Source organism: Geotrypetes seraphini, chromosome 12, assembly GCF_902459505.1.
Source record: "Geotrypetes seraphini chromosome 12, aGeoSer1.1, whole genome shotgun sequence".
Lineage (NCBI taxonomy): Eukaryota > Metazoa > Chordata > Amphibia > Gymnophiona > Dermophiidae > Geotrypetes > Geotrypetes seraphini.
In genome coordinates, this window is record NC_047095.1 from 47,472,138 (window position 1) to 47,486,553 (window position 14,416).

At 43.7% G+C, this 14,416-nt stretch overlaps 1 protein-coding gene across 1 annotated transcript in view; it reads right to left on the reverse strand.

Moving 5' to 3' along the window:
- CACHD1 (cache domain containing 1) overlaps positions 1–14,416 on the reverse strand; it is a 389,271-nt gene that overhangs the window by 273,834 nt on the left and 101,021 nt on the right. The window contains exon 3 of the mRNA XM_033916184.1: positions 2,595–2,743. Within this exon, the coding sequence (XP_033772075.1) occupies positions 2,595–2,743 (149 nt within the window). The remainder of the gene's footprint in view (positions 1–2,594; positions 2,744–14,416) is intronic.

A 14,416-nucleotide genomic window follows, 5' to 3' on the forward strand; every position in this document is an offset into this window, starting at 1 on the left:
GAGAGCAGCGCGAGGCATTCAGCGTAACTCCCTGTGCTAAAACCTACTATTGTGGTTTAGTAAAAAGGGAGGGGGTGTATTTGTCTATTTTTGTATTTTGTTACCGAGGTGACATTGCATAGAGTCATCTGCCTTGGGAAATGTATATGGCAGATATCTTTGTTTTGTGTTCAAAAGAAAAGGAAATGCATTTCTGGTTTTATTTCTACAGTGTTGAAGTACTTGTTGGCCCTTGCTGTGACTGGTGGGGATCCCCAAGCACCGCCAGCAGAGGACCTCCTCTAGAGATGGTCAGAACTCCCCTCCACCAAGCGCAGCAGTTGCTGGCAGCATCCATGAGCCACTGAGGTGCCAGCATCTGTGACTCAGGGACGCTACTGCTGCCTGCCAAGCTTGGCAAAAGGGACCCCAGGCCAACTGCAAAGGAAGTCCTCAGCTGACAGTTTGTGGGTTCTCATCAGCTGAGTATTTATATTTTATATTTACATTAGAGGTTCTGGTAGAAACCCATTTACAAAGTATGTATTCTTCCCAATTAATATTTCCAAATTAATAGTCTCTTTGCTTATTTGTAAATGGGTCTCTACCAGAGCCTTTAATTCAGTAGCATAATTAAATAAAATAACTATTTCTGAAGTTTATAGGGAAGGATGGTGACGGAGGGGATTCCTCGCGGGAACGGGTGGGGACGGAGGGGATTCCTCGCGGGGACGGGTGGGGACGGAGGGGATTCCTCGCGGGGACGGGTGGGGACGGAGGGATTCCTCACGGGGACGGGTGGGGACGGAGGGATTCCTCACGGGGACGGGTGGGGATGGGTGGGATTTTGGCGGGGACGGGTGGGGACGGGTGGGATTTCTGTCCCCGCGCAACTCTCTAGGTTGGACCCAGGCACTGTAGACAGCGGCAGTGGGGATCGGTGACCGAAATCACACGATTGCACTGACGACAACGTTTAAACCCGGTGAGAGGCCGGGACATAGAAAAAATAAAGTCCTTGTCGAACGGAAGGAGCAATTGGGCCTAGGCCCAAGGCTCACCGGCTGGACAAGAAATAAAAGAAACAATTTAAATTGGTTTTTTTTTTTTTTAAAGAAAAAAAGAGAAAGAAAATAGGAGAGCACAGCGACCGAACTTTACTGAAAAAAAGAAACAGCCGCGGTGAAGAGAAGGCTAAATTGCTGCAGAGATGTAGAAAAACGTGTCTTCTTGTCTCCGCGGAATTAAACGAACTGAGGATCCTCTCAGGAGATGCGCCCCCTAGTTCGGGCGGGAAGGCACGCGCACATGCGCGGTGCAGTCCTCGAAAGATCGAGATCTTAAAGCAAGTTTGCTTTCGAGTCTGTCCGCTGCGGGGCTCCGTCGGTGACGTCACCCATGTGTGGGAATATGCTGCCTGCTTGTCCTGGGATAATGTCCATTTACCCCCACTCTCTGTTTCCTATCCTCTCTCTCAGATCAAATCTATATACTGCAGTTCAACTTAATTCATTTTCCAGTTCATTTTCACAAGATTCTGATGTCCCCTCCAAGGATCGATCCTGGCTCCTTTATTGTTAAATATTTTTCTTTCTCTGCTCTTGACCCTTGCACAATCTTTAGAATTCATCATGTCTATTTACACCAAGATATTCAAGTTTTATGTACACTAGTTTCCTCTAACCCAGAAGAGGTCTGGGGCATGCGACAAATCTACTAAGTAGTAGATTTAAAATAAACCAGAGCAAATATTTCTTTATTCCACATGTAATTAAACTCTGGAATTCGTTGCCAGAAAATATGGTGAAAAATGTTACTTTAACAGGGTTTGAGAAAAGGTTTGAAAAATTTCCTAAAACAAAAGTCCATAAGCCATTAAGATGGACTTGAGGAAATCCACTGCTTATTCCTAAGATAAATAGCATAAAATCTGTTTTACTCCTTGGGATTTTGCCAGGTACTTGTAATTTGGGTTGGCCACTGCTGGAAACAGAATACTGGCTTGATGGAGCTTTGATTTGTCTCAGTATGGCAACCCCTATGTTCTTATGGACACTGCATAAGATTTTGCAAAACTGGAATGGTCCAGTCCAAACCTGGGCATTTGGTTAAGCTAATCTGTTTTTGTAAATTTAGATTTAGAAAAGCAATCCTGCCTCCACCAAACTTACTAGACATACAAGGGTGGTTTGAAAACTTCTGAAAAAAAAATCAAGTTAAACAAATATTTTTTTTTAATTTGACAAGGCCATATTTTTCTGATGGGTTGGAAAAACTGGAAACACGCTGGACTAAGAGAGAGAGACTATGTTGAGAAATATAACTGGTTTTTAAAAAATGTTTAACTTGATTTTTCAAAACCCTCATACTTTGAAAACATCAGCTGCAGGAAAACCTGACCTATAAGTTAATTTCATAATAGATTTTACAGCTATTTTTAAATGATGGATGTTGCCTTCTGAGACATAACTGAACATTTTAAAAGTGAAATCATCATCATAAATCCAGGCTGACACAGTCTTTCTACTTCCTGATCACCAGAGGAAGCACTTTCTGGTGAACAAGACAGGCTGATTTTCAGAGATTTCAAACTGCACCAGCTCATGAATACTCACTCCATCATGGAAGGCGGAATAGTACAACAGTCCTGAATTGCAGTGAGTGGAGATGTCAGGTGTGCAGTGTAGGACGCTTCCACCACCTGCTTATTACGATTTACCACATCCAGATAGCGATTAAACTTCTCCCGGATCTTCTTGGCCAGCTAATTGAACAAAATTATAAAAAGTCAAGTTAGACGGGGTTTGCATTTTCTCTCAGAAGAGCCATTACAAAATGGTTAGTGAACTACATGCAACCTGTGCCACGAAGGAATCCACCTTAGGTAGCGTAAATAGTTGCTGGAAATCGGGAGCCATGGGATACAAAATAAAACATATAGCTAATCAAGATAATAAAAAAATTGAGATATCATGAAAAATACTTTTTGAATAACCAATATTTAAATGGTTTACGGAATCTCAAATAATCACTTTCACTTCTGAAGGTGAAGAATTCCACAGGAATACAACAGCAGCAGTAAGAAGTTTTTGAAGGATGATTTCATTTCTGATGAAGAAGGGAACTTACCTTTGGAAGTTCATAATAAAATGTATTAAAAGTAAGTCCAATAAAAAGGCATTATCTATTATCTTTGAATGATAAAGAAAACCTACCATAGAGATAGGAGAGGGAAGAATTAGCTTAATGACATGTGTTCTAGTTGTAGCTCAACTGGGCTGAAATTTCATTAATGAAAACATATATTCAGGACCAAGACCATATACTGTAAAATGTTAAAAAAATACAAGCACAAATACTTAAATTAAATTCTGGCAACCACAGATAACAAGTGAAGAGATTTAAGCAAGGGTGTGATATAATCATATTTTGATTTGTGTAAAAGTAGTCTTGCTGCAGTATTTTGAATTAAATTTACAGTCTTCAAATGATTGATTTAAATCATCACCTCAGATGCAATCTTAGTACACTGTTCCTATACTAAAGCTATTTTAATTTACATGTACATAAGAACATACAAATAGCCTTACTGGGTCAGACCAATGGTCCTTCAAGCTCAGTAGCCCGTTCTTACGGTGGCCAATCCAGGTCACTAATACCTGCCAAAACCCAAGGAGTAATAATATTCCATGAAACCGATCCAGGGCAAGCAGTGGCTTACCCCATGTCTTTCTCAATAACAGGCTATGAACTTTGCCTCCAGGATGTTTAGTGCACTTATAAGAAGGTATGTCGCCTTGTGGTTCTGTGCTTTTGGCTTGTGGTTCTGTTCTTCTTGTTGAATCCTGGTGTTATTTGCAGTAGAGATCTCCTGGTTCTCCTCCTACTCTAAAGCAAAACACCCTCAATCGTGTAAGTGCAATTGTCTGGACTCTATAATCCCTCTTTGAACCAGATATACTATGCATTTTTCCCCACTAATAAAAATGGGATAAACCCTATAGTATATCTACTGCAGCCTTCTGAGCTTCAACTTACTGCCTTCATAAATTCAACATGCCAAAAGAGGAAAAAGTTAATATCCAAAACTAAGGAGAGTGTTCACCAAATCAGCTTAAAGCTGGAATTCCAGCAGTTGGAAGTAAAGAATGAGCACCCCAGTGAAGAAAGAAGGGTGGCTGCTCTGATATCATCAAGCTGTGACTGGACTAGGAAATAAAGCATAACTGAGGCACAGATCTGAAAGAGTAGTGGAGAATTAAAAGAGAAAGAAAGAATGCTCATAAAGTAGTTATTTACCATAACAGGTGTTATCCAGGGACAGCAGGCAGATATTCTCATATGTGGGTGATGTCATCTACGGAGCCCCAATGCGAACATCTGCAAAAGCGCTTTTGCTTTAAGAACTTTTAGAAAGTTTGCAACTGACCGCACGGGGCATGCGAGAGTGCCTTCCCACCTGACGTAGGCACGTGGCTCCTCAGTTCAGATAACCAGCTAAGAAGCCAATCAGGGGAGGTGGGTGGGTTGTGAGAATATCTGCCTGCTCTCCCTGGATAACACCTGTTATGGTAAGTAACTGTGCTTTATCCCAGGACAAGCAGGCAGCATATTCTCACATATGGGTGACCTCCAAGCTAATCAGAATGGGATGGTGGGAGTGCTGGCGTTTGTAATACTGTTTGGCCAAAGTGGCCATCCCTTCTGGAATAGGATTCCAGACAATAATGAGAAGTGAAGGTATGAGGGGAGGAGATTAACAAAGATGGTGGCCTGAATGCATTTGGCTGATCGCTATCATGCCTTTCTACAATTTTCATGGTCAAAAGGAAATCTAAGACCCTCGGAACCCAGGCAACAAACAAATTTACCTGGCCCAATGGATGCGTTCGTCGCACGGGGGCCCAAAGGAGAGCCGGCTTAGATGAGCTCGGCGCAAAGTGGAGGCATGTCAGAGGGTCCTCACACTTCTTTCGAGGAGACCAGCTTATCGCCGGAGGAGCGTAGAGTGCCTGCCCAGCCTCTTCCCCAACCCGTGTTGCAAGACACGGAGAGTGAGGGGAGTTTAGCAGCTACCTCCGAGAGTTGCGAAGATGAACGGGAGGAAGAACAAGGAGTGAGGAAAGTTTCAGCTACTTCACTGACATTAGTGCTGCCGCGGGGAACCTTGGAAATGGTAGGCGAGGTGCACAAGTCACCTCTGGAAAAATTTCCTTCAGGTACTGTGGAACTCAAAGATATGGAATTTAAATGTTCTTTAACTCCATTGCTTAAACCACTGTTCTTCAACCACTGGTCCGCGGACCGGTGCCGGTCTACAGGAAATTTCTGCCGGTCTGCGCAGAGCCGGCCAGATTAAGGTGATCATAGGTCCCGTTTTCAGACCTCCTGTCCCGTTGTCCCCGAAGCTGTGCTCGGGGACAACGGGACAGGCGATCATTTCCTGTCCCTACCTGTCGCAGAAAAAAAAAAAAAAAACCTCCCTCCATCCTTTGCCTGGGTCGGCTGCTATCTTACCGCCCTGCTGCTGCTGCTGCTAAAGCCGACAGGAAGTCTTCTTTCCGACGTCAATTCTGACGTCGGAGAGGACGTTCTGGGTCAGGGCGGTAAGATAGCAGCCAACCCGGGGAAAGCAAGGAGGGAGGCATTTTTTTTATTTTTTTGCGCGGCAGGGAGAGAAGGAGGTAGGCAGACTGGCTTTGGCCAGGGAGGGAGGGAGAGAGGTAGACAGGCAGGCAGGCTGGCTTTGGTGGTGGGGGTGGGACAAAGTGTGGAAGGCAGTGTGAGGGACATAGGAAGGAGGCACTGGGGGCACTAAAGACATGGGAATGAGGCACTGGGGGCACTAAAGACATGGGAATGAGGCACTGGGGGCACTAAAGACATGGGAATGAGGCACTGGGGGCACTAAGGGAATGGGAATGAGGTACTGGGGGCACTAAGGACATGGGAAGGAGGTACTGGGGGCACTAAGGACATGGGAAGGAGGTACTGGGGGCACTAAAGACATGGGAAGGAAGCACTGGGGGCACTAAAGACAGGAAGGGGCACTAAGGACATGGGAAGGAGGCACCGGGGGCACTAAGGACATAGGAAGGAAAGAGGGAGGGAATAGAAAGGGACAATTCTTGGGCCTGAGTGCAGAAAGAAAGAAATGAAAAAAAAGATACACAGACAGAAGGAAATGCAACCTTGGAAGGATGGGATCTCTTCAAAGAAGATTCAACCAGCAGGGATTGATGAGATAACTGTGAGTTGTCAAATCCCTTGTGATGCACAGTCTTATACCTCGAGTCTAATTTTCCTGGAACTGCTGGTATGGAAAAGGGAGTCTCCATGCATCGAGCAAAAGTCTGGTTCAAAAGCTTATGAAGCGGAAGCTTGAGACACTCTGGTGGAGGCTGAGGAAGAAGCATGACTTCGAGATATTTCTTAGAATATTTGGAGCCAGTATCCAATTGAACATCCAAGTCTACAGCCATCTGTCGCAGGAAAGACGAGAAAGATAGCTGATCTGGCAATGCTTTGTCTTGAGAAGGACTCAAGGACGTCGAGGCAGCATGTGTCGAAGAAGAAGCTTCGGCATGGAAAAAAGTCTCATAGGATCCTGGGGACTTGGATGAGGCAATCGAGACAGGAACATCCTCGAGGTCCGGCATCGGAGACCTCGAATAAGGAGTCGGTGGTTGGTCGAGGCTGGAGTAGAGCGAGGCTTCGAGGAAGATGGTTTATCCTGCGAAGAACGATGCCTGGAAGAATGCCTCGATGAAGGCCTCGAACGGTGGTGAGAACTGTTTCTAGAACCAGATCTTGAGGATCGAGGAGATTTTGCCTCGGAGACAGAAGCAGCCGATGACAGTGTATGAATAGGGCTAGAGGCTGTAGATCGAAGCTCCAGAGGCTTGGAGGAGGAACCTCGATGCACTCGTAAAGACTCTGCTCCTTGCTGAGAGTGTGAGGATTCCCATCGATGCACTCGCAAAGAATCTACTCCTTGCTGTTTGTGCATGGATGGGAGACCAGACACTCACAGAGACTCTGCTCCCTGCAAAGAGTGTGATTCGACTGGGACTTAGGAAGCGGCTAGACCTCGCGGGAGTCTGCTGAATGCCCAGGCAGGATAATAGGGAGCAGTTTAGGACCCATAATGGTAAGGTACTGAAGAAACTGCTTCTCTAATATGATCTGGAAAGAAGCCGGCAAGGTGGGATCAATTGCCTTGGCTGGAGGTTCCTTCGAGGCAGTGTGAGTGTGTTTCGACTTAATAGTCTTAGACACTTTAATCACCACCGGTGGAACCGACTGCTGAGCTATCTGACCTGAGGAAACAGGGAAAAATACAGCAGATGACATCGAAGCAAGAGCCGCTGCAAACGATGAAGGTTTGATGAGGCTCGAGGTGGAAGCAGTAGGCGCAGAAGGAGCCTCGATGGAAGTCGAGTCTTCGAAGTCGAGGGATCAGTCGAAAACTCCATCTTGAAGAGCTTGTCCGCCAGAATGCAACGACGCTTAAAAGCACGAGGCTGAAGTGTTTTGTAAGGCAAACACGACCTGGAATGATTTTTAAGCCCAAGGCACTTGAGGCAGTGTCTGTGAGGGTCCGTGATAGAGATCGCGTGCTGACACTTGCTACTTAAAGCCTGTAGCAGGCTGGGACATAGGCCAAAAAATAGCCGCTGCAAGGTCGAAGCTCGTGGGCTGTGGCCGAGCAGCCCATACCGGAGAACGGACGGAAGACAAAAAAATTATTATTTTTTTTAAACTAAACAAAAGAAAACAAAATAAAACAGCGATTAGTGAAGAAAAATACCAACCGCAGTTGTAGAGAAGGCAAAAAGTGAACGAAGTTGAATGCAGAGAGTCAAAGACTCGGCTCCGCGGAAAACTAAGAACTGAGGAGACGCGCCCTGTGCTGGGTGGGAAGGCTCTCGCGCATGCGCAGTGCGGGCGACTCGAAGCTTCTAGTTTTTTCAAGCAAGTCTGCTTGTGAGGCGTCCGCATCGGGGCTCCGTCGGATGAGGTCACCCATATATGAGAATACCTGCCTGCTTGTCCTGGAATAATCTGTTTTTACTCCTTGGGATCTTGCCAGTACTTGTGATTTGGGTTGGCCACTGTTGGAAACAGGATAGTAACATAGTAGATGATGGCAGATAAAGACGCGTATGGTCCATCCAGTCTGCCCAACCTGATTCAATTTAAATCTTTTCTTCTTAGCTATTACTGGGCAAGAATCCAAAGCTCTACCCGGTACTGTGCTTGGGTTCCAACTGCCAAAATCTCCATCAAAACCTACTTCATCCCATCTAAACCCTCCCAGCCATTGAAGCCCTCTCCAGCCCATCCTCCCCCAAACGGCCATAACAGACACAGACCATGCAAGTCTGCTCAGTACTGGCCATAGTTCAATATGTAATATTATTTTCTGATTCTAGATCCTCTGTGTTCATCCCATGCTTCTTTGAACTCAGTCACCATTTTCCTCTCCACCACCTCTCTCGGGAGCGCATTCCAGGCATCCACCACCCTCTCCGTATAGTAGAATTTCCTAACATTGCTCATCAATCTACCACCCCTCAACCTCAAATTATGTCCTCTGGTTTTACCATTTTCCTTTCTCTGGAAAAGATTTTGTTCTATGTTAATACCCTTCAAGTATTTGAAAGTCTGACTCTTATCTCCCCTGCCCCTCCTTTCCTCTAGGATATACATATTCAGGGCTTCCAGTCTCTCCTCATACGTCTTCTGGTGCATTTTCATCGTCCTCCTCTGGACCGCTTCAAGTCTTCTTATGTCCTTCGCCAGATACGGTTTCCAAAACTGAACACAATACTCCAAGTGGGGCCTTACCAATGACCTGTACAGGGGCATCAACACCTTCTTCCTTCTACTGGCTACGCCTCTCTTTATACAGCCCAGCATCCTTCTGGCAGCAACCACTGCCTTGTCACACTGTTTTTTCGTCTTTAGATCTTCGGACACTATCACCTCAAGGTCCCTCTCCCCGTCCGTGCATATCAGCTTCTCACCTCCCAGCATATACGGTTACTTCCGATTATTAATCCCCAAATGCATTACTCTGCATTTCTTTGCATTGAATTTTAGTTGCCAGGCATTAGACCATTCCTCTAACTTTTGCAGATCCTTTTTCATATTTTCCACGTCTGTACAGTATGGCAGCTCTTATGTTTTTATGTGAGTCAAGTATAGGACAATCAAGCCATTGTGACATCACCGATGAAGTTGGCTCTTAGGCATTGGTGGAATAAGGCGTTATGACATTACAATCTGAGCTCTAGAATGTTGCTACTCTTTGTGTTTCTGCCAGCTCTACAAACGTGGAGATGATGCGGTATACAAACCTAAGGATTAGATTAGATTAGGTACTTGGGAACTGTGATGGCCACTGTTGGAAACAGAATACTGGGCTTGATGGATCTTCAATCTGTCCCACTATGACAAGTCTTATGTTATTAAAAGAGCTATAATATCCAATACAGTAAGAATATTATTGTCCCAGTCTAATAGCAGCTCTTCTGGATCTACAGAATCAGAATTCAATCAAGTAATTACCTGATCCCCAAATAGTTTTGGAGGAGGGGGAGTTTATAAGTTTTCTCTCTACTAACAAAAGTTTTCCTCTGAGGTGGGGAAGAGAATATGATAAAGTACAATTCAAGGTAAAATTACAAATATAATTATCTATGGGACAGATGTCCAATCACAAAAATTTAATGGGTGAGATGAAGAAATAGTGATAAAATCCAGTGTGTGCTCTTTTTCATGAGCATGAATAAAATCCTGCATTACAAAATACAAGCTATCCAAAAATCTGACACATTATCAGCTTGATCCTTCAGATGCAAATTAAAATCTCCTACAATAACCAGCAAGGGAATTTAGTAGACGCTTCTAAAATTTGTTCAAACAAAATTGATGTTCTGGAAGATTCAAGTAGCCTATAGACTAACAAAATACTTAACACTCTCTACTTAACTCATTTACTTTCAAGTGGTTTGCGATTGTTACTGTACCTTATGCACTACTTTTACTCTGCTGTTTTTACTAACTGCCTCTCTCTTTCTCCATTTTACAGATTGCATTCTGACATATTTCACACTCCGACATATTTCATACTCCTGATTCTGTCTCTCTGCCATCAAGGTGATGTAACTTCTATCTCTCTAACCTACAAGGTGCTTACACCTTTGGTGTAAATCAAAGGTGCACAACATTACTTTTTCCACTTATCCTCCTTACTCTCGCCTCCATATTGAGTGCACACTCCCCTCCAGCTCCTATGGCCCCCTTCCTTTCTAGTCTCTTCAGTCAAGAATTCAATCTCTCATTCCAGTAATTTTCCATCTATGACTTATCTTACTGTCCACATCCCTCCCAGAATTACCTTGCTCTCTATTCCTGTAATCTCCTCTCTCAACTCTGCTACTTTTTTCCCTGACTCCTTCAGTTGGGCCTCTTGAATGCTTGCTTGTTGAGGCACAGAGGCCCATTTGTGGCTGACTTGATTCGTCAGCACGCTCTTGACATTCTCTGCATTTCGAAGACATGGCTTAGATCTGGTGACACTATCTTTAGTTGACTCACTGCCTGACAGCTTTTCTTTCTCCTCCTTTGCCCACCCTGTTCGTCATGGTGGCAATTTAGCCTCTTGCTTATTGTTCATTTGTGTCTGTTAAGTTTTTATGTCCATTTCTGCCCTTTACTCTCAGTATGTTGTTTACTGGTTTTGTGTTCTATTTCAGCAGAATTTTTTTTTGTACACCACCTTGATGCATGTAATCAAAAGGCAGTTAACCAAATTAACAATTAGACAGATGCCTAATGCTTTTCAAATTTAGGAAATGTAGAGTTGCTTTGTTAGTCCACTTCAATGCTCAAAAATAGAAGGTCAATAAAGAAAGAAAATTTTGTATAATGCAATGCATTTTTATTGGTCTAAGACAACACATTCTCGATTAACTTTTGGGCTCTAACAATTCCTTCCTCAGGTCAAAACTAAATGAGCCAATCAGAGCAAAAGATGACACTGCCTGAACATTCTAAATAAGCTAAAATGTTGACATAATTCTATAATTACAGTATATGACCTTAAACTGTAATATGAAAATACAGTTTTCAATTAATTAGAATATTTTCTGAAATAATTTAAAAGAATGATTCAAATGTTGACTTTTACTAACTTTCAATATCATTTGTAAAGCAAAACAAATTTTCCACGTATTCTTTTAAACTAGGTCATCATCTAGTGCAACAATTTTATTATATCATCTACATCTATATATAACAAATCCATATATTATATACACACATGCATACACGCCTCTCTTACAAATTATTTTGTATGTTCCATTGCCAGCCTGTATCTTATATCGTTCCTTTACTTACAGATGGATTTAGGAAGGTTATCCATCCTTTTTCTGATGACAGTGAGGATTGTAAACAGAGTATCTAGTAATCTATCAGCTGTTAGTTTCCATATGTTACAATGCCAACATATTCATAGTGCTTAGATCTTTGATGAAGTTGGCCATATTAACCTGTTGACACTACAGTGACATGCCTGACCCTTCCAAGAAGCAGACTTATGTCAAGTCACAGCATCTAATATTACCATCAGTAAAACGTGTCAAACAGAACACCAAGGCTTGCCCTTCACCAAATAATACTAGGAAATTCAACATATTCCTTCTAGGATTTAACAAACAATAATACAAATGTTGGAACATATTGCAAGTAAAACAGTACAGATATGCCTTATGGATCGTGGAAAGAAAAATATAAATATAGATAGTGTAACATCCACAAAGGGAGCTCCCATGGAACAAAGATTTCCCGTAACCAAGAATACTTCAGTTTGCCTCAGGACAAGCATAGAACTCAGAGATACATATATGGAAGATCTGGCCTTTCACTGGGAGGAAAACAGTTTGCATATAGAGTCCCCAGAAGGCTAAATGTCAGACTTCAGGCAAGGCTGAAGTTTGAATGAGGCCCAGCCTCCCTGCTTGATGAAAACAATACATATTAGGATCAAAGATATACTGGGGAAGAGAGGGATGTTTCACTGCTCCCTGGAAAGACACTATGAAGAGGAAAGAAAGCAGTTGAGGCTTCTGAACAGCCTGAGGAAAGTATGGAAGTTTTGGAAGAATGGAAACTTTACCTTGATGAACTGATTTAGGTTACTGCAGAGTAAATTATAGCTAAAACCAGTGTTCTTTAACCACCGGTCTGTGGACCGGTACGGGTCCACAGAAATTTCCTGCCGGTCCACAGGGCCGGCACGTGCATCGGGCCCAAGACAGTGTTCTTCAACTGCCTGTCCACGGTGCGAGCGATGCGGCATTATCTTCAGGCTGGCTCCCTCTTCCTCACTGCTGCAGTGCACAAAGCCACGGGCAGTGGCTTCCATGCGCGTCCTGTGCCTGAACCGGAAGCCTTCTCCCTGATGTCGCAGCAGAGGGAAGGCTTCCAGATAAGGTGCGGGACGCCCACGGCTTTGTACACTGCATCAGTGAGGAAGAGGGAGCCAGCCCAAAGATAACACCGGGGGCGGCATAAAACGACCAGGCCAGAAGGTAAGGCACAGCATGGAGGGAGGGAGACAACAAAAGTAGGGGGAATGATTTTATTTTTGAATTTAGTGATTGAATTGTGTCAATTTTGAGAATATATCTGCTGTCTGTATTTTGCACTGTTCTGGAAGAAATGCATTTGTTTCTTTTTCTCTGGGGTTTGTTCAGCATACAGAGTATTGAATTTTAGGGTTTGTTGTATATATTAGTACTTTTAGTTATTGGTTCCGTATTTGCATAGGGGTTATCTGTGTTTTAGTAGAAATGAATGTTGAGAAGCATACAGTGTGCTCTGTGTAGTTTAATTTTGTGGTTAACCATTATGTGTTGTTAATGAGATTATATTGTTTTTATATATGAAAAATGAATGGAAAAAATAGTGTTACAATTAGTACTATTATGGGGGTAGGGTCTGGGGTGGAGATAGGCAGGGTCTTGCCCACAACTTAGCCCAGTGTTCTTCAACTGCAAGTCCGCGGACCATTGCCGGTCCACAAAATAATTATTTCCTCCGATCCATAGGTGTAAAAGGGGTGAAGAACACTGGCTTAAACCATTATTCTTCAATGCAAGGCCCTGGGGCCTACAGTGGCCCTAGAGATATCTTTGGCAGCCCTCATTGTCTTTCTGTGGGGGGGGGGGGGGGAGTCCTGCTACTCTGCCTCTCTACCCAGGTTCAGGACAGAAAGGGAAAAGTAGATGGGAGAGGAGTGCATACTTGAAGGACATGGCATTTCTGAACAGACAAAACAGTATGCATTTGGAAATGCTCAAAATCATTGAGGGTACACCCCAACGAAGTTTGAAGGTGGGCTAATGGGAATGGATGTCATTGACACTGGTCAGCAGTGTCGTGACCCTGGATGGGAGGATATTTGGCAGCTTTCCTTCAGCTCATTAGAATCCAAACTGGCCCCAGTTTAAAAATTTATAAAGATAACTGGCTTAACTGTGACTCTGGGTTTAAGCTAGCTGCCCAGCTGGAGACTGTCAGGTGAGAGAAAAATCCTGACAAGAGGGAGCTGGGCTGCAGACTCAACTGTGTTGAGTTGTGGTCAGGGTTTTATTTTTGAGAAGTTGGACAGATTTGTGCATGTATGAGAAAGATCTTTTTGATTTAGATAAGAAAAAAGGGGAGAGGAATCCATTTTCCGCTCTGCTGCAGGGAAGCACTGTGTCAAATGAAAGATTAGGTTCTTACCTGGATAATCTTTCTGTTAATCTACTACAGATTCCGTACATACAGTGTTCAATCCAAATCTGAAAACCGGGACTTGTAGAAGTGACACTCACAGTTTTCAGCACCTCCAACATTGGCAGTGGAGTATAGTGTCCCCTTCAGGTTTTGTCCCAAAGCAATCAATCACAACTGGAAAAAAACACAAAGAAGAAGAGGTATGGAGAACTTCCCCACCAAATTATAAGAGAACAAACAATTAGAAACAAACATGAAAACATGGATGACGCGATCTCCGTGATGGGTTCCCCAGCCAAAAAAAGCTGGTATCTATCATGAGTCACCTACTCCATCATCCGAAGAGGACAAGAAAACTACTTGAAGCCAAAAGAGTCAGCTGATCCTCGTTGTCCCCGTCCACGGGCACTGCATATGCAGAGAATGATGCTGAGGGGACCACCTGGCCCAGGGAACAACCTCCAGTGAGGCTGTCATAGAGCCCAACACCAGGCCATGGGGGTCAGAAGGTAATGCCTGGCTGTAAGGGTCAGAAGTGCTAAGAGATCCAAGATTTGTTTCTGGAGTTTCTGTTTGCATGGTTATGCCTTGTCATACTGAATGCCCAGATATTCCAAGCTCTGAGTTGGTGCTAGATGGTACTTCC